The following is a 20,381-nucleotide window of genomic DNA, read 5'->3' as shown; positions in this document are numbered from 1 at the left end:
GGGTTGGGACCCTACTTCGAACTGGCATTAAATAGCCTAGAGTAACATCACGTATGTGTAGCGGGTTATCTTTAAACGTGTAGGTGGGTGCAGTGTGTATCGCCCTATCTGCAGTGACATAGTGTCAAACAAGAACTCCGTCAGGAGTTAAGAGTGTAGGGAAGAGTTGCCGATGCTGGTTTAAAACAAAATGCTGGAGTAACTCAGCGGGACAGTAAGACTGGTAGGAGAACTGGGAAGGAGGAGGGGATGGAGAGAGGGGGAAAGCAAGGGTTATTTGAAGTAGGAAAGCCAATGTTCATGCCGCTGGGGTGTAAGAGTTAAGAGTGTTTAATTGTCATATGTACCGGCAACCGGACAATGAAATTACTTGTGTTTAAGAAGGAACTGCAGATGCTGCAAAATCGAAGGTACACAAAAATGCTGGAGAAACTCAGCGGGTGCATCAGCATCTATGGAGCGAAGGAAATAGGCAACGTTTCGGCCCGAAACCCTTCTTCAGACTGAAATTACTTGCCGCAGTTCAAAGATTCCGTAAACGCGGAATCAGAGATAAATATAACTAGGTTTTTATTTTAATCAACGAAGTAGTAATCGCAAAACCGTCTCAAAGAACACAGAACAGTGCAGTGCTGGAATACTCTGAAGAAGGGTCCCGACCCGAAACGACACCTTCTCCTTTTCTCCAGAGATGCCCAAGAATGAACAGTCCGGAGTGTTGGTGACACGGGGTTGTCGCGGCCACTGATGAGTTAACTCCAGCACTCTGTGTATATCTCGGTATAAACAACTTCAGGCATCTGCAATTCTTTCCTACACGGGAATAGGCCCTTCGGCCCACAATGTCTGTGGTGAACGCGATGCCAAGGCCGACTCTTATCTACCTGCACACGATCCATATCCCTGCATATCCATGTGCCTATCTATCTAACAGTCTCTTCAACGCCATTATCGCATCTCTCTCCACCACCACCCCCTGGCAGCGGGTTCCAGGCACCCACTTGTAAAAAAAAAAACTTGTCTCGCACGTCTCCTTGAAACTTTGCCCCTCTCACCTTAAAGCTACGCCCTCTAGTCTTTGACATTTACACCCTGGAGGGGGGAAAAAAGATGCTGACTGTCTACCCCAGCTATGCCTCTCACGGTGTTATATACTGCTATCTGGTCTCCTCGAGTATTCCTCGTTGGCATAACTCACACGGCTGAGATTCCTTGGATTATTACTAGTTATCAAATAGTCCGCCGTCTGTGCATCCTATCTTCCCCTCCCCTCCCCCCCCCCCCCCCCACACACCGCCCCGTCATGTAATTGCCCGGCACGGGAGAGGAGGCAGGGTGGGAGGGGGGGGGGGGGGGGGGGGGGGGGGGGGGATAGACAGACAGGTGTGCGCCCTCTATTTAACCATTGTTCTGGGCAGAGGGGGCAGGTCCTTTGCGCCCGTTTTTAGCCCGAGCCATAAGCAGTCCGACACAGGAGAGGGAGAGGGAGGAGAGACACAGGAGGGGATCCCACCTCCGGGCTGTCTGTGTGTGTGTGTGAGAGAGAGAGAGAGAGAGAGGGAGAGAGAGATAGAGAGAGCGAGGGGGAAGCGTTCAGATCCATTTGGGAATCTCACTTGGGACGAACGAGTCCAAACCTCCCGAGGCCGGCTGCAGACGATACATCTATATCTAGTCCGAGGGAACGGTATTCGAGGAGAGATCGGCGACTGCGGCAAACCTGTGCAGACTATCCCGACCCGGCGATCGCCCACCGCGACACAGTCCAGTGACTCGCCGCTCCATCCCGTTCGGTGGGAAATAGCGGAGACTGAGAGGGAGGAGAGCGAGAGAGAGAGAGAGAGCTGAGAGCACAGAGCGCTTAGTCCTCGCCGGTCGCTTGGATCCGACCTCTCGCACACGCAAGCAAGTTTCAACTCTCCTCGTTACACACAGCGTGACATTGGCTGGAGCCGGCGACGGGCGTCCGGGAAGCTGACAGCTCTCCCTTCCCGCTCACGCAAACCTCCCCGTGGATTACACCGGAGGGCCGCCCGACCTATTGCGGATTTACCGGAGCACAGTCCGCAGTTTCCCAACACCGCTCGCTGCGGCACCCGCAGAATTCAGGATGCGTCTCCTGTCCACGCGTCTGAGCTACCTGTGAGTCTCCCCGCCGATGGGCTTGTGCTTTGACATGTGTTATGATGTTGTGTGTAAAAGTATTTATGTTGTGGGGGGGAAGAACGGCTCAGCCCGCCTCGCTAACCCTGTCTCCTCCTTACAGATGCCTGCAGTTACTCGCCTTCTGCTTTCAAGCGCAGGTTGGTACCGAATTTAAAAAAAACTTTTAATTTTTTTAAAGTGGTTTATCCTGGTTGTGTTGTTGCCGTGTGGATTTAAAGCGTCTTCTCTCCCGAGAGGTAGCAAGCATGTGAAAACGGGGTTTGTGGCTGGGAGCGGTAGTTGTCATGAATGTTTGTTCAGGATCGGGAATCGGAAACTCGCAACTAAAGTGCTGGAGGAAAACTCCTGACAACTACCTCTCCCTCGGCGGCTCAGGCAGCGTCTGGGGGGGGGCGACAGGCGACGAGTCGGGTCGAGACCCTTCTTCAGAGTTTAGCACCTCGCTCTCTCTCTCTCTATATATATATATATATATATATATATATATCTCCCCCCCCCCCCCCCCCCCCCCCCACTCCCCTCTCTGTGGAGCGCTAGCCCTCTGTCTCCGGCAGAGGGTGATTCGGTAATTCACTGACGCACGTCCCGTTTTGAGGATCGGGGTCGGGACGGGAGACAGGTCGTGATTGAAGAATCCCGGAGAGAAGGGGAAGGAGAAAACAGGCTGAGAACGTGTGTGTTAGGGAGAGGAGGAATGCGCAGGCGAGGGGAGAGAGGGAGAGAGTGTGAGAGAGGGAGGAAGAGAAGACAGAGACAGAGAGGGTGAGAGTGAGATTGAGAGACAGAGAGAGGGTGAGAGTGAGATTGAGATTGAGAGAGATTAAGAGAGAGAGAGAGAGAGAGAGAGAGAGAGAGAGAGAGAGAGAGAGAGAGAGAGAGAGAGAGAGAGAGAGAGAGAGAGAGAGAGAGAGAGAGAGAGAGAGAGAGAGAGAGAGAGAGAGAGAGAGGGGCAAGATGACAACATAGTAGAGAGAGGAGAAACGAGAGCGGATTGAGACTGGGTGTGAGAACGGAGAATAAAACAGACAAGGAGAGAGAGTGAGTGAGTGCGTGAGAGTGAGCGGGCCACAACAGAGCGGCAGAGTAAATGAGATGGAAACGGAGAGCGCAACAGATTAAAGGAGAGGAGGAAAGGGAATAAAAGAGGCAAGTGGAAGGAGAGAGAGGGGGTTGGGGGGGCAGGTTCCCGGCAGAGCGACAGAATGAAGGAATCAGACGGGGGAATGAAGAGGTGAACCGGGGCGGGCGGGCGGGCGGGCGGAGTGGACAGATTGAACGTGAGCAGCAGGAAAGACCGGCGCGAAGCTGCCTGCTCCCGACCCGGCCCCTGCACATGTTTATCCCATTAGCGGCCCGCGGTATAATCTGATGGCATTGTGGTGAAGTTTGGGATAAGGCTGGCTGTAATTGAAGGGACGGGGATGTCAGGACGCCTCAAGCCATCTAGCCCTCATTCCCCTCCCACAGTCCGGCAACAGCTCCTCTCCGCGCTCCTGCCCCCGCCCCAGGAACTCAGTTACTGAAAATATATTCATAAATAGCACGAATAAAAGCATGTGGAGAAAGGAAACTTTGGACAACCGTCAGGGGGGTCTCATCGGGGAGAGAAATCACTGGGAGAGAAATCACTGGGGAGAGAAATCACCGGGGGAGAGAAATCACCGCAGGAGAAATCGCCAGGGAGAGAAATCACTGGGAGAGAAATCACCGGGGGAGGAGAGAAATCACTGGGGGAGAGAAATCACCGGGGGAGAAATCACTGGGAGAGAGAAATCACCGCGGGAGAAATCACCAAGGAGAAAAAACACTGGGAGAAAGAAATCACCAGGGAGAGAAATCACCAAGGAGAGAAATCACTGGGAGAGAGAAATCACCAGGGAGAGAAATCACTGGGGAGAGAGAAATCACCAGGGAAATAAATAATCGGAGAATTGGTAACTGGGCGAAAAATTACTGGGGATATAAATCACTGGGGATGAGGGATCACATGGGGGGGGGGGGGGCTGGAAATCACGGGAGAGATGATTGGATGGGAAAGCACATGGGGAATTCACTGGTAAATAAATCGCGGTTGGGAGAGATCACTGGAAGAATCGGGAGCGGGAATAGCACTGGGATAAGAAGCTGGGGGGGTGAATCCCTGGGGAGATGGCCAGCGGACTATCCCTGGGGGAGGGGGCCGGGGTATTCGCGACGGATTCACTCCTCTTTGGTTCTTTCATTAAGTGATTTCAACAAGCCGGCCTCCTGGAAGCGAGACGATTCTTGGGCTGAGGCTTCTGTTAATTGATTAGACTTTTTTTAAATAAACATATTATGTGGATCCCCTGCAGGCGGTGCCTCGATGTGAAGGCGGCTGTCTGTATCTGTCATTGTTTAATGTCTATATGTATTGTATATTGTATTTTCTTTAAAGGTAACCTATCAGTCACCGCCTAATTTTACACAGCACGTCAGGGAACAAACCAGGCAGACGGACCGCCTCAGCAGGAAGCTAATCCGTATTTACCAACTCTACAGCCGCACTAGCGGCAAACACGTCCAGGTGCTGGGCAAGAGGATCAACGCCAAGGCGGAGGACGGCGACAAGTACGGTAAGCGAGGGCAAGAGGCGGGGGGGGGTCAGGGAGCAGCAGGACCGGAGGGTGCGAGGTCGGGAGGCAATGGGGGGTCGAGGGCCGGGTGGGAGTGGGGGGGGGGGGGGGGGGGGGGTGGTGAGGACAGGGTGGGGGGATGAGGTGGCAGGAAGAGGTGCAGGGAAGGGGACGAGTGACTCCGCAGAGAATGATATAAGGGAGGTTCTGCGGAGGTCGGAGGGGAATGGAGGGAGAGGGAGAGACACCGGGAGGAAGGGAGGGGGCACGAAGGGGAGAGAGAGGATGAGAATAGAAAGAGAACGAGCGAGATGGGGATTGGGGGGGGGGGGGGGGGGGACGTGCACCAACAGGTCAGTAACATCCCGGAGAGGGGCGTGGGGAACGGGGAATGCGGAGCTCCTTTCAACTGGAGGGGATCTGGGTGGGCATGGACGAATTGGGCCGAATGGCCTGTTTGCGCGCGGTGCGGCTCCATGTCCCTCTCTGGTTCATTTCCAGCAACACGCAGTTCGGGGCGAGTCAGGGGTAGGGAATTTAAAATCCTAACAAAATCGGTTCGTTAAGCACGCAACAAAAGCTTCTCACTGTATCTTGGGTACACGTGACATTCAACTTTAAAAAAAACCCTAAATCAAGACGCGAGGAACTGCAGAATCTGGAATCTTAAGCAAAAAAAAACAAAGTGGTGGAGGAACTCAGCGGGTCGGGCAGCATCTGGAGAGGGGGTGTACAGATGGCGTTCCGGGTCGGGACCCTTCTTCAGACTCCAAAGGGAATCGCCGTATGTCCCTTCCCTTCCCGGATGCTGCCTGGATCGCTGAGTTCCTCCAGCAATGTTGTGCTTTCTCGAAAATAAATCAAGGCGTCAACAGCAGTAGTGTGTTTGTTTGGTTTCATCAGGAGGTACAAAAAAATGCTGGAGAAATGCAGCCAGCATCTATGGAGCGAAGGAAATAGGCAACGTTTCGTCCCGAAACGTTGCCTATTTCCTTTGCTCCATAGATGCTGCTGCACCCGCTGAGTTTCTCCAGCATTTTTGTGTACCTTCGATTTTCCAGCATCTGCAGTTCCTTCTTGAACACTTGGTTTCATCAGGGTTTCCCTCTTCGCTGGAGAGTTTGTAGGAGAGAAAGGAATTCACTTGGGCCTAACATGCTGGAGTAACCCAGCGGGACAGGCAGCATCTCTGCCCCTGTCCCACTTAGGAAACCTGAACGGAAACCTCTGGAGACTTTGCGCCCTACCTAAGGTTTCTGTGCGGTTCCCGGAGGTTTTTGTCAGCCTCCATACCTGCTTCCACTACCTGGAACCTCCGGCAACCACCTGCAACCCCCGGGAACCGCACGGAAACCTTGGGTGGGGCGCAAAGTCTCCAGAGGTTTCCGTTCAGGTTTCCTAAGTGGGACGGGGGCTTTATATTAAACGTTTCGGGTTGAGACTCGGTGTGAAGATGGTTCTCGACCTGAAAAGTCACCCATTCCTTCCCTCCAGAGATGCTGTCTGCCCCGCTGAGTTACTCCAGCATTTTGTGTCTGTCTTCGGTTTAAACCCGCATCTGCAGTTCCTTTCCACACATTCCCCCTTTACACCGAAATGTTGCATTTCATGTTGGAGGTGCCGTTACAACGCTAGCGCCCAGGGGCATCGTCTACCTTGTTGAGGTGTACACGATCACGAGGGGTGTGGATAAAATGAACGCTCACAGTCTTTCTCCTCGAGAATTCTTAAACTAGAGGGCACAGGGTTACGCCCTGTGGGGTGGGGTGGACTTTTCCACTCCGGGAGCTGTCCGTATTTGGACGGCATTCCCAGAGGAAGCTGGAGAATGCAGATCCAACACACAAAAGAGGCTTCAGATGCTGGGATCTTGCGCAGAACACAGAGTGCTGGATGAAGTCAGCGGGTCGGGCAGCGTCTGTGGTGCGACTGCTGTCTTGAGCGGCTGAGTTACTGCAGCTTTTTTCCGTTCTAGTTTAGTTTATGGTCACTGTTATTAAGTCGTAGAAGCGGACACAACCCCGACTATCAAAAGACATTTATCTGACACAGATATATGGATAGGAAGGGTTTAGATAGGGTCCAAATACAGACAAATGGGACCAGCCCAATATGCCAAATTTGTCGGCATGGACAAGGTGGGCCGAAGGGTCTCGTGCAAAAAACGCCACCGATTCCTTCTCTCCAGAGTTGCTGCCTGTGCCGTTGAGTTACACCAGCATTTTTTTTCTCTACCCTGTTTCGTGTTGTACAGCTCAAAGACTTAAAGCCTTTCTGAACTGAATATTTTGCACCGAATCGCTCATTCCCCGAAGTCCGTCGTGAATGTATGTGGTTGCAAAACCTGCCTCCTGTTTTTCCAACAATCTCGTTGCCCCTCCTTCCGCGCCGACTCTGTGAATCCGGCGACAGCCCCATAATCGATACTCCAAGCCCCTTGCTGCCGAACGCATCGATAGATTCTGCTTGGGCGGAATTAATCAGCGGACGGCATCGATAGCTTCCACAGGTGGTGGCGATGATTATTTGTATGGTTTAGGTCAGACATTTCATCATGTGCAAGAACGCTCGGCCGTTCGGCCCCTCCAGCCCGCCCTATCATTCAATGCCCATCCAAACCGTGCCCTCGCCTCCACTTTCCTATCTGTTCATCAGGCAACTGGACCATCCTATCACCAACTAGAGAGCGGTCCAGACCTCCTATCTGGAGACCCTCTGACTATCTTTAATCGGACTTTACTGGAGTTTATCTTGCACTAAACGTTATTCCCTTTATCCCGTATCTGTACACTGTGGACGGCTTGATTGTAATCATGTATAGTCATTCACTGACCACGGTGGAGGCCGTCATTGAGTATTTTTAAAGGTTCTTGATTTGTAATGGTGTCCTTTAGCAGGAGAATAGGATTGAGAGGGAAATATAGATCAGCCAATGATTGAATGGGGGAGAACTCGATGGGCCGAATGGCCTGATTCTGCTCCTATGTCTTATGGTCTTAACATTTCACCGATTCCTAAGGCACTGGGATGTTTGCACCATAAAACAAATTCATAAAACGCGAAAGAGATGGTTTCCAGATCAGTTTATGGAGGAAGGAACGAGGCACTATGCGACGAGAGATGGTTAGTTAATAAGGGAACAGTGATTCTCATGTAGATACAAGGAACTGCAGGTGCTGGTTTACTCAAAAGGACATAAAGTGCTGGAGTAACTCAGCGGGTCAGGGGGGCAGCATCTCTGGAGAACGTGGATAGGTGACGTTTTGGGCCGGGACCCGACGTCTGACTTCAGTGCTTCGAATATGTTGGAATTTTTATAGCAAGAATAAGAGTTACATTTTCGATCAACACAAAGAGTTAAAGTTAGTTTCAGATTTGCGCCATGTAATGTTGTCAAATAAGACAGTTAGCCTGGGGATCGGAGAATGTTCAAATGTCACTAGGTTTGGGTATATTATTGTCACCTGTACCGAAGTGGAGTGAAAAGATCCATACTAAACACGAAACAGTCTTAGAATAAAGGGGAGGTCATTTAAGACTGAGGTGAGAAAAAACTTTTTCACTCAGAGAGCTGTGAATTTGTGGAATTCCCTGCCACACAGGGCAGTGGAGGTCAAATCACTGGATGGATTTAAGAGCGAGTTAGATAGAGCTCTAGGGGCTAGTGGAGTCAAGGGATATGGGGAGAAGGCAGGCACGGGTTATTGATACGGGACGATCAGCCATGATCACAATGAATGGCGGTGCTGGCTCGAAGGGCCGAATGGCCTCCTCCTGCACCTATTTTCTATGAATACAATCGTCAAACTCAAGTAAATAGACACAAGAATCCCAATCAATTGACTAGGAGAGGAAAGGTATAACATGAGAATAATTTACCAAACAAACATCAAGAAATGGCTATAACAGGTTTGATAGTTGTAAAAATAAGTTAATATATGTCATGTACAGAGTGAGATTCGAGCCATTATACCGGGAAATAAAGTGAAATTCAACAAATATATTGCAGCAAGTGCACGAAACTGGCACCAGTGTAAAAGATCGGCCATCATCTATCTTAACTGAATGGTAAAACGGGCATGAGGGGGTGAATCATGCTACAGCTTTCATTCCTTATGTCCTTATGGTCAACCACAACACAAGAGGGAGGAGCAGCCTCGTGGCCATTGAGCCAGATCTAAGAGCGAATGCCCCTGTCCCACGGAAACCTCTGGAGACTTTGCGCCCCACCCAAGGTTTCCGTGCGGTTCCCGGAGGTTTTTGTCAGTCTCCCTACCTGCTTCCACAACATGCAACCTCCGGCAACCACCTGCAACCTCCAGGAACCGCACGGAAACCTTGGGTGGGGCGCAAAGTCTCCAGAGGTTTCCGTTCAGGTTTCCCAAGTGGAACAGGGGCATAAGAGTGAATAATTGTTAAATGTATGGACATCGGAACAATTAAATTCTTACTTGCAGCAGCATAACTGGCCCATAAACAAGGTAATAACACCTAAAATATAATAATAATAAATAATTCAATAGATTGTTATCCATCATTCAAGGCGACACGTATCATTTGTCAGGATTTGTGGCTCTTTTCCAGTCTTCTCCCCCACACCCCCCACTCTATCAGTGTGAAGAAGGGTCCCCACCCGAAACAGAGGGGTCTGTCCACTCCCCCTTGCCTGGCCCCTGAGTTCCACCAGCATTTTGCATTTTGCTCACGATTCCAGCATCTGCAGATTCTTGAGTCTCCAAGACAACCTGTTTATTCCAACTCTCTGACCATGAGCCATTCCATTCAGTCTCCCCTCATCCCAAGGAATGAAAGAACCATTGTTACATCTCCTTCAAGGCAAGTATATTCTTCCTTCAGCAAGGTCACCAAACCTGTAACAGGTGTGATTCCACCAAAGCACCATATAATTACAGCAAGCCTCCTTTACTGATGTATTCCAACCTCCTTGTTATAAAGGCTAACGTACCATTTGCTTTCTTAATTGCTCTCTGCAGCTACATGTTAAGTTTTTGTGATCCTTGTATAAGAACACCCATATCCTCTAAAATATCAACATTTAGTGGTCTCTCCTCCTTATATTTTCCATTCTTCATACTAAAGTGAATAATTGCTAATTTCCTCCCACTGTTCCCACCTCAGTTAATCATTTAACTCCATTGCAGCCACTTTGCATCCTCATATGTTCTTTTCTTTGTATAATTGATTGTGGTCGAGTGGGCTTGTTGGAAATTTGATTCACGTGCTCCTAGCAACTGGCATTGTAATGGGAAGGATTCTTAATGCTCTGGCAGAGATACCAAGTATACAACTGGTACTTCTGAGCTAAGAAGGAATCAGAGATGAAGGGGAGCTAACATGAGTTACTTGAGGCTTTACCCAGGGTAGGTGAATCAAGAACCACAGGACATCGGTTTAAGTTGTGACGGGAAAGATTTAATAGGAAACTGAGCGGCAACTTTTTCACACAGAGGGTGGTGAGTATATGGAATGAGCTGCCAAGGAAGGTACTAAAACAACATTTGGACAGGTACATGGATAGGAAATATTTAGAGACATTTGGACCAAATGCTGACAAATGGAACTAGCATAGATGGGGCATCTTGGTCGGCACGGACTGAAGGGCCTAGTTCCGTGCTGCATAACTCTATGACTATGCTACATTATTATTTAAAGGGGATTTCAAAACCAGAAATTAAGCTTGGTAACTGAAGAAAAGTTAACGCTGCAGGATTTTAGTGGTTGTACAGCACGGCATCTAAGAATGGTCACTGCCATGGAAGCAGCTGATTCTCTGAGGGCACCATGTAACGTGTGTGTGCTTTGATTTATTGCGTAGTGTGAGTCAGTGGTACTAAGCCTTTTTCAGAGAGCATTGGATGCATGGGTTCGCAAGGTTGGGATTCTGTACCTTCAACTTGACTGTTGAAGCAATTGGGATTTAAGCAGCCGTTCAGCAGCTTCTGTGATTATTTCCCAGATTAACTCTGCAAATTGCATTTATTGAATCGTTGCGGTGGGATTAAAACTGATTTTCTCAGAATTATTGGTTACGGGGATCAATTCCTAGTTATAAGTATTCACATTCAAATAGAATACTATCGGGAGACATGAGGAACTGCAGATGCTGAAAGCTGGAGCAAAAAGCAAAGTGCTGGAGAAACTCAGTGTCAGGCAGTCTGAGGAAGGGTTTCGGCCCGAAAAGTTGCCTATCTCCTTCGCTCCATAGATGCTGCTGCACCCGCTGAGTTTCTCCAGCATTTTTCCGTAACTTCAATTTTCCAGCATCTGCAGTTCCTTCTTAAAAACTCAGTGTCAGGCAGCATCTTTGGAGGAGTGTATTGAATATTATGAGGCATTGACACAGAAGGAGTCACAGCACATGCCCACAGATAGTGAACTGATGAGCTGCATTTGTGCTATAACACTAGCATGGTACATAACAGGGCCCCTCCACAATTGCATTATGATTGCAAGGTAAATACAGATGCTGTTCCCATGCTGGTGTCAGAGCACGTAGGGGAACGATTAACTGCTGCTCACCAAAAGTGTGAATGCAGTGTGAACACAACATAAATGTTTTGAAATGTGAGGAGATACTCAGAGTGGATCTACCAATGTCTGGTGTCCAGCTGATGCTCAGCAAAGTACTCAGGGGGAAGAGTACACCTTCTGCGGTTGTATAGGGCTCTGGTGAGACCACATCTGGAGTATTGCGTACAGTTTTGGTCTCCTAATTTGAGGAATGACATCCTTGTGATTGGGGCAGATTCACAAGATTGATCCCTGGGATGGCGGGACTGTCATATGGGGAAAGATTGAAAAGACTAGGCTTGTATTCACTGGAGGGATGAGAGGGCATCTTATAGAAACATATAAAATTATAAAAGGACTGGACAAGCTAGATGCAGGAAAAAATGTTCCCAATGTCGGGAGAGTCCAGAACCAGGGGCCACAGTTTTAGAATAAAGGGGAGGCCATTTAAGACTGAGGTGAGAAAAAATGGTTTCAACCAGAGAGTTGTGAATTTGTGGAATTCCTTGCCACAGAAGGCAGTGGAGGCCAAATCACTGGATGGATGTACGAGAGAGTCAGATAGAGCTCTAGGGGTTAGTGGAATCAAGGGATATAAAATACAATTTATTTATTGTCATTTGAACCTCAAATGAAGTTCAAACAAAATTTGATTTCTGCAGTCATACAACAAGAAAAGTGCCAAGACACACAACAAACACAATTTACACAAACACCCATCACAGTGAATCTCTAGGGGCTAGTGGAATCAAGGGATATGGGGAGAAGGCAGGCACGGGTTATTGATTGGGGATGATAAGCCGTGCTCACAATTAATGACGGTGCTGGCTCGAAGGGCCGAATGGCCTCCTCCTGCTCCTATTTTCTATGTTTCTCTATGTTTGTACAACCTGGCACTAGAACAGCATTTAAAAGGCATTTAAACAGGTTCTTGGCTAGGAAAGGTTTAAAAGGATATGAGCCAAACCCTTGCAGGTGGAACAGCGTAGATGGGGCACCTTGGTCGGCATGGGCAAGTTGGGCCGAAGGGGCTGTTTCCACGCTGTATGGCTCTATGATACTCTATGAGTCTATAACTGTGGGATCTTTCTGCTATTATTTAAGAACATGGGCTCCCATTTGCAAAAGCTTTTATTTCAGGAGCACGGCTTGACAAATTACAGGCAGGGTCGTTCTTTGATTTACTACCTTAGCTCATTTGCTACTGATACCTTGATCGCTGTAATGTATATTCTATACATAGAACAGCATAGTTGATCATAGATGCCGAGATTAGTGTTGTGCTGTGTTCAAGACCTAATAGTTGCTGGGAAGAAGCTGTTCTTGAACCTGGAGGTCACGGTTTTCAGTCTCCTGTACCTTCTTCCTAATGGTAGCGGCTAGATGAGAGAGTGGGCAGGGCGGTGAAGGTCCTTGATGATATTAGCTGTCTTTTAGAGGCAGCTCCTTCTGTAGATCCATTCAATGGTGGGGAGGTCAGTACCTGTGAAGTACGGGTCAATATCTACCTCTTTGACGTTCTAAAATATGTTATGAAGTACAGTCACTTATAATGTAGCATACAGGTTGCTCATATACAGCATCCCCCACATACAGCAGCCCGATAACGATCAGATAATCTGTTACGGTGATGTTAGTTGAAAGATAAACAGTGGTTGGGGTGCAGAGGCAAGCTCTCCTGCACTTACATAGTAATTTCACATCTACCTGACAGGTTGAAAGCTGAGCTTGAATTTAACAGCTCATTTGAAAGGCAACATCTCCTGCTGATTAACACACCCTCCCTCCGCACAACCCCAGGATGTCAGTCATGGAGAACTCAGCATCTTGAGTCGGCAGGAGAAGATCCCCAGCCAGAGCGTGCAGACCTGACTAGTTGAGGTTCGGCATATAACCATATAACAATTACAGCACGGAAACAGGCCATCTCGGCCATTCTAGTCCGTGCCAAACACTTATTCTCCCCCAGTCCCATGTACCTGCACAGACCATAACCCTCCATTCCTTTCCCATCCATATACCTATCCAATTTATTTTTAAATGATAAAATCGAACCGTCCTCCACCACTGCTCGGGGGTCGCGTAACTATGTATCAGGTGAGGACAGGACTAATCCCAACCATGTCACCTTCATGGTTGAAAGAAGACACAAGGGACTGCAGGTGCTGGTTTACTAAAAAAAAGGGCACAAAGTGCTGGAGTAACTCAGTGGGTCAGGCAGCATCTACGAAGAACATGGGGAGATGATGTTTCAAGTTGGGACGCTTCTTGAGATTCATCAGTCCAAATGTCCCGACCCAAAACGTCACCTATCCATGTTTTCCAGAGATACTGCCTGGCCTCTGATGTCTTTGTGTCCAGCACTTTTTTGTCTTCTGTTCATAGTTTTATAATTGGCCATCAATACAACCCAGCTCATAAAGAACAAATGCAACCCATGGAGTCACCCGTGGATAGTCAACTACTTGGGGGGGATGGAAGAAAGCAGAGCACCACTCGGTTTATTGAATGGCTCCGTATAAAACACTTGGGTGGAAACAAGTGTTCTATGTCTGACCCCGGGAGTGTGATGGGGCAGTGTAAGGGGGAGCTTCAGTCTGTGTCTGATCCAGGGAGTGTATGATGTGATGGTGTAGAGGGAGCTGCACTCTGTGTTGGATTCATGCTGTCCCTGCACTGTGTTTGAGGATACCTGCTATGTGAACTAGCTCGTGCTCTCTTCTGCAGCAGGATTTGAATATAGTAGGACTATCCGCTCAGGTGGTCATTCTGTGTGGTTTTTGCTTACAGCTAAACTGATCGTAGAGACGGACACGTTCGGAAGCAGAGTCCGCATCAAAGGTGCTGAGTCTGGGTTTTACATTTGCATGAACAAGCGAGGAAAGCTGATCGGAAAGGTAAGGCTCAATGTGGGAGTTACTGCCGACGGGCGAGTGGATGGGAGTGCGGAGCATGGGGCAGGGAGATTGAGGAGGAACAGAGCAAACGTTTGGAAAAGTGGCAGAGAGCAAAATGGGGGGGAGACGGATACCTTAAATAGCCCATGACCAATCATCATTAACATTTACATGGCATTTTTAATCCAATGGAAGCGATGAACCAGTGATAATAATTAGAACTGTGATGAACCGGTGATGATAATTAGTGCGCCACTTGTTGATACTGTACAAAGCAACTGCAGAGCTGAAGAATCAGGAACAGTGATAGCAGAAGGGATGGGGCGAGCAGTGACTGCTTGTGGAGAGGGAGGTGGAGAAATTGGGAGGTATTGTTATTGGTTTGTTATTGCGCCAAGATACAGTGAGAAGCTTTGTTTGCGTGTTATCCGGTCAAATCACTCTATATACGAGTACAACAGGTAGTGCAAAGAGAAAAATATCAGAGTGCAGAATATGGTGGCACAGCATTAAAGAGAAAAAGTCTAAGATTTGCGATGAGGTAGGTGGAAGATCGGGTCCCTTTACAGCCTAGCTTATGGGAGGACCATTCAGTAGCCTAACAACAGCGGGGAAGATGCTGTCCTGAATCTGGTCGTACGTGCTTTCACCAACGGGAGAGTGGATGGCTGGCAGAAATGGAGCAAATCGGAGAATGGCAATTCAGACAGTCACCGTACTAATGAATTGGAGAGGTTAATTAGCAGAGGAAACAAAGAGAAACAGTGAGGCGGATGAGAGATCGGGGGACTTGGTGAGGGGTAGGAGGAAGGTTGGAGGAGGAGGAATGGTTATTCCAAGGAGCATGGGGGGGAGGTGTGTTTGACTTAAATAGCTTGCTCTGCATGAACACTCCACACGGCACTGCTTAATGGTTGGACAGAAAGCAGCACTAGGGTTTTGCCTTCCCTTACCATTGCCCAGGTTTCAACACTTTAAACAATTGGAGTCACAAGGAACTACAGATGCTAGAATCGTAAGCAAAGCGCAAAGTGTAGGGGGAACTCAGTGGGGCAGGCAGCATCTGTGGAATGAATGGACAGTCGACGTTTTGGGTTGGGACCTTTCTTCAGACAATTGCTTTGTCTCCCCTGCTGTATGACCACCTTAATTTACTAACAAATATGTGTTAAAACAGAGGGAAAATATGTTCCTCTTATAGTACGCTGTTCCTCGATCAGCTCCCCCTTCTGAACTCCTGTGTTATTGAAATACCAATTTAAATCTGAGAGGAGGGACAAGAGACTCTAGATCTGGAGCACAAACAAACGAGAGGAACTCGACAGGCCAGGCAACATCTGTGGAGGGAATGGACAGTGGAAGTTTCATCTGGACTGCAGAAACATCGTCTTTTCTTTCCCTCCACAGAGGCTGCCTGACCCATTGAGTTCCACCTGCACTTAGTCTTTTTGCTCAAGATTCCAGCATCTGCAGTCTGTTGTGTCTTCACATCATTATTTGCTATAATTCTGACAGTGGGATGATTAGACTTCTGTATATACAGATCAGTCTCAGCCTCTCCTTACAATACAATTAGTTATTTATGTAGGGAAAGCATATTATGCAAAGCGTACGGCTTGGTGGAAGTAGTCAATGAAAAGGGAAATGGGTAGTGGTCTCGAGGGAAAATAATTTGCAGGGACACTGGTGCCACTGGAAATTTAGGCTGTGATTCGATGTTCGCTGCCAATGGATAAGTGGCACCCTTCTCCTGCAGCCCTGCATAAAGTCACGAGGCTGTGCAGCATGGAGTTGGCTTTTCGGCCCACCCTGACAATGAGAACCAAGTTTGCATTCTGTCCCCCATTTACCAGCTCTGGCCCATATCCCTCTCTCAACCTTTCTTTTCAAATATGTCCAAATATTTTTTGAAAGGATAATTCTTTTTTTTTTAAATCGAATTTTAGGTACATCGTAACAGGAAATAATGATTAACATTTTATGTAAGGTGACAGCTGCTTCGATCCAAGGATAAGCTATGAATAGCCCCATGTGTAGATTTGGTGCAGTGTTAAGTATTTGGAGAGCTGGCTATTTGCATTGAATGCTGGGAGCTGGAGAGTTTTTTAGTTTGGAGATACAACATGAAAGCAGATTCTTCAGTCCACTGAGTCCGCAGTGACCATTGATCACCCGTTCACACTAGATCTATGTTCTCCCAATTTTCCATGCACTCCCTACACACTAGGGGCAGTTTACAGAGGCCAATTAACTTACATCCCCGCACGTCTTTGGGATGTGGGAGGAAACAAGAGCACCCGGAGGAACCCCACATTGTTGACATCTGAAACATTAACTCTGTTCCGTGTTCCACCGATGCTGCCTGACCCACTGAGTGAGATCTCAGCATATTCTGTTTATTGTTGGAAATGCGGCTGGAGTTGACTCACCGTGAAACTAATCTGAGGCTGTTCTCCTCTTTACACAGCGAAGTGGGAAGAGCAAGGATTGCGTTTTCACCGAGATTGTCCTGGAGAATAACTACACGGCACTGCAGAACGCCAAGTACGAAGGCTGGTTCATGGGCTTCACCCGCAAAGGAAGACCCAGGAAAGGGTCGAAGACCCGGCAGCATCAGAGGGAGGTGCACTTCATGAAGAGGTTGCCCAAGGGCCACCTGTCCACGCAAGACAACCACAGACACTTTGAGTTCATCAACTACCCATTCTCCACCAGGACTAAACGCACCCGACACTCCAGGCCTCGATAGAAGCAGCCACCCACCTCAACCATAACCTCGCTCCAATAATTACAACCAACAATACAGGACTTTAGCCCCTTTTTTAAAAAAGATAAATGAACAAGAGGCTTTATTTTTCTACGCCACGTGACCCAATGTGACCTGACGAGGGGGTAGCTGGTAAAAAGAATTCAGCAAGGAAAGGACTGGGGCACAAATTGGATTCTGATTGGGGTAAAAGAAACTCTGGACTCCGAGCCATCAGCCCAAGCTGCCCCATGCTCACCTGAGTTAGGATAATGGTGTATGTATATAATGAGTTAATTAGACATTGGAAGGAGAAGAGCAAAAGAGAGATTGCTCACATTCTCTTCGGATGCTGTTTTGGGAACTCTTAAGATTGACATCCAGGGGAGTGAAACGCCAAGAATCTACCAGAGCGCAGGTCATTCTCCACCTAACACTCTCCCTGGATGCTGCTATCAGTCATTCACTGTGCAACTCCATCTACTGAATCTCAGCAGAGATCAGGTGCAGCAAAGGATTACAGTCCCACCTGACTTTTTCTTCCTGATACTCTCTTAATTTTCTTTATTACCTATTTTTTCCCCAGTAAAACACTGTATCACTGCCAAGAGACTGGCACCATTTTTATATTCTTTTCTCTTTTTTGAAGAATTGTGTAAGATATTTTTTAATGGTGAGAATATTTATTTAGTAACTGTATTAAATTTGTACTAGTTTACAGAAAGCAATTTCTGTGTGATGTTCGCTGTAACAAAGGATGTGCCGGGGATTATTCTCCGAGTGACACTCACGTGCCCATCGTTACAGAATAACTGACACAGCCCAGAGAGGAAACCCGAGGGAGAGAGGGGGAAAGGAGAATGAAACAGAGGGGTAGAGACTTAACACAAGAAAATAAAGAGAACAAGTGAAAGGAAGAAAGAGGTTAAGGAGCGTTAGGGACGGGAAAGGTTGCTTAATGTATCCAAAGCCATCACTGCCAATACATTAACAGGTACATTGATAGGAGAGGTTTAGAGGGATCGGGGTCAAATGCGGGCAGATGGGACCAGCGTAGATGGGGCATCTTGGTCGGAATGGGCAAGTTGGGCCCTCTGGCCTGTGAGACTCTATGACTATTAACACCCGTGGCATCTGGAGCTCCTCCTTGCAAACTATTTTAATCTCTCTTCCCATTCCCAGAAGAGGGAATCTTCTTCCTCAGCCTCCTGCACTGCCAAGATGAGGCCAAACACAAACTAGATGGACAACACCCTCTTATTCTGCCATGATAGTCTACAACTCAATCGCTCAAACAGTGGATTCTTCAGTTTCAGATCACCCACTCAATTCCTTTCTCTCTCATTCTGACCTACCCATGCTCACCTATTTCCAATCTGACCCAGCCCACTAAAACTAGTTTCTTTCCCTTTCCACACCAACCCCATCTTCCCATCACCCATAAACCTCTCTCACTGGGTCCCCATGCTCTCCCCCACTCTTCCGACCAGCACACATCCTTCCCTTATTTGGTTCCACTCTTCCTTTCTTATTAGATTCCTTCCTCTACAGCCCTTTGTTAGCTTTACTTATCACCTCCCAGCCTCTGTCGCTATCTCTACCCTTCCCTCCCCCCCCTAACTCCATCTGTTAATCAATCACTTCTCACCTGGATCCATCTAGCATTTGCCAACTCTTGCCACTTGCTTCGTTATACTGGCCTTGCCCCTCTACACCATCAGTCCAGATGAAACGTTTGAGCTGAACCAACTGTCCACTTCCCTCCACAGATGCTGCCGGACCCACTGAGCTCTTCCAATAGTTTGTTTTTTTGCTCCAGATTCCATCATCTGCAGTCTCTTGTGACCACGGAAACAACCATTTTGGAATCTTATTACATCTGAATGTAATAATTACATTCTTTCACCTGGATCCTCATTTGAGAAATTGTTAACAGTTATCGCTGACAATATACGTTGCAAAATCACTCTTTAGAAAATGATACATTAAAAATTGTGACATAGAGACACAAAGCAATAGAAAAGGGCAGATTACTGTGTATAAAGATAAATGCAACTATCCTAATGGGGCGGGTGGATAGATAGATAGATAGGCAGACGGTTAGGTAGAGAGAAATTGAGTCAGAAAAATAGATGCATAAACACTATAAAACTAGTTTAAAAAGTTGGGAAATTTTTCCTTTTCACATTAGGAAAATCGTGAGCATATTATACTTAAATTTATGTTTACACATAAAAATGAAGAGTTAAAATTTTCCTCCAGATAGATGCACATATCAGATAGATAGAGAATCAGAAAGGCATAATTACTGAGAATAAAAAAATGCAGCTAAATTGAATATATTTCTAACTGGTGACTTTGACCATGACAGCTGATCTGCTGTCTGGCTCTGTGTATAAATCCTACACTTTACAACACTGTTTGAAGTTGCCTTCTTTTTGTCGTTACCCATCTCAACACTTCTTTCAATACACGGGGGGTGAAATGTTGCATTTTGCTACAACCTTCCATGGAATCATTAGTAACACTTACAGATAAAACCAGAATGCTGGAGGAACTCAGTGGGTCAGGCAGCGATACTGAAGTGAATGGACAAACGTTTCAGGTCGAGACCTTTCATCAGTCTGAATAATGGTCCTGACCAGAAACATCAACTATCCATTCCATCGACAAATGCTGTCTGACTCGCTGAGTTCCTCCAGCACTCTGTTGTTTTACTCAAGGTTCCAGCATCTGCAGTCTCTTGTGTCATCTATGAACATACGCCTGAAATGTATACAAGTTCAGAGTGGAGTACTATCAATGTTGGGTACACGGGAGAATTCACGTTTAACTCATACTGTTCCTGCACTGGGAGTATTTAATGGGAGTGTGCACGGGGAGTTTTACACTATATCTAGCCTATGCTCTCCTGTCATGGCTGTGATTGATAGGTCTTTATACAGGGAATTTTACTCTGTACCAAATCCATATTTCCTGGGAGTATTTGATGGGACAATGTAATGGGAGCTTTAATCTGCACCTCACCAAGCTATTGAACAGAGGTACGGATGTACTTAATATCTCCAATTGTCCCTTCCCCAGGTGGAAACTGTGCAAGTCTCCCTGAGTGGTTTTGTTCCTTACATTTGTGCATCTGGGTGTAGCCAGCACTCTTGAAAGTTCTGTCTGAGATGTAACCTAACAATTGTTTGCAGGCAGCTATTAACTTGCGAAAGTCATCATTCTTACATTGCTGGTTCACACAAGGGTGATAATTGGCATTACAACTGTGCCTAACCTTATACAGGTTCCAATTTCTCTCGGGATACGTGGCACTGGACTGCTTCACGATTCCTCTTTTGAGTCTGGGGTCTGGGGAACTATCTGACCTGGATTATATATATCACAATTTGTACTTAACCTAGTGTGTTCAGTTCAAACCATGAGAACATTGTATCAGAGGCA

At 47.4% G+C, this 20,381-nt stretch overlaps 1 protein-coding gene and 1 long non-coding RNA gene across 3 annotated transcripts in view; one reads left to right on the top strand and one right to left on the bottom strand.

Moving 5' to 3' along the window:
- The window catches only part of LOC129704178 (uncharacterized), an 87,465-nt gene that overhangs the window by 37,891 nt on the left and 29,193 nt on the right, over positions 1-20,381 (bottom strand). The window lies entirely within an intron of this gene.
- Positions 1,434-19,351, top strand: LOC129704176 (fibroblast growth factor 8-like). 2 transcript variants are annotated; one of them, XM_055647105.1, is made up of 5 exons: positions 1,434-2,142; positions 2,267-2,303; positions 4,616-4,760; positions 14,082-14,188; positions 16,656-19,351. In XM_055647105.1, the coding sequence occupies exons 1-5, from the start codon at positions 2,111-2,113 to the stop codon at positions 16,935-16,937; spliced, it is 603 nt and encodes a 200-aa protein (XP_055503080.1). In that variant the 5' UTR covers positions 1,434-2,110; the 3' UTR covers positions 16,938-19,351. The 2 variants fall into 2 exon arrangements, with proteins under 2 accessions (XP_055503080.1, XP_055503079.1); XM_055647104.1 differs by having other exon boundaries at positions 1,435-2,142; positions 4,583-4,760.

The sequence above is a fragment of the Leucoraja erinacea genome, chromosome 15 (genome assembly GCF_028641065.1).
Source record: "Leucoraja erinacea ecotype New England chromosome 15, Leri_hhj_1, whole genome shotgun sequence".
Taxonomy (NCBI): Eukaryota; Metazoa; Chordata; class Chondrichthyes; order Rajiformes; family Rajidae; genus Leucoraja; species Leucoraja erinaceus.
This window is presented reverse-complemented; position numbering and strand designations above follow the sequence as displayed.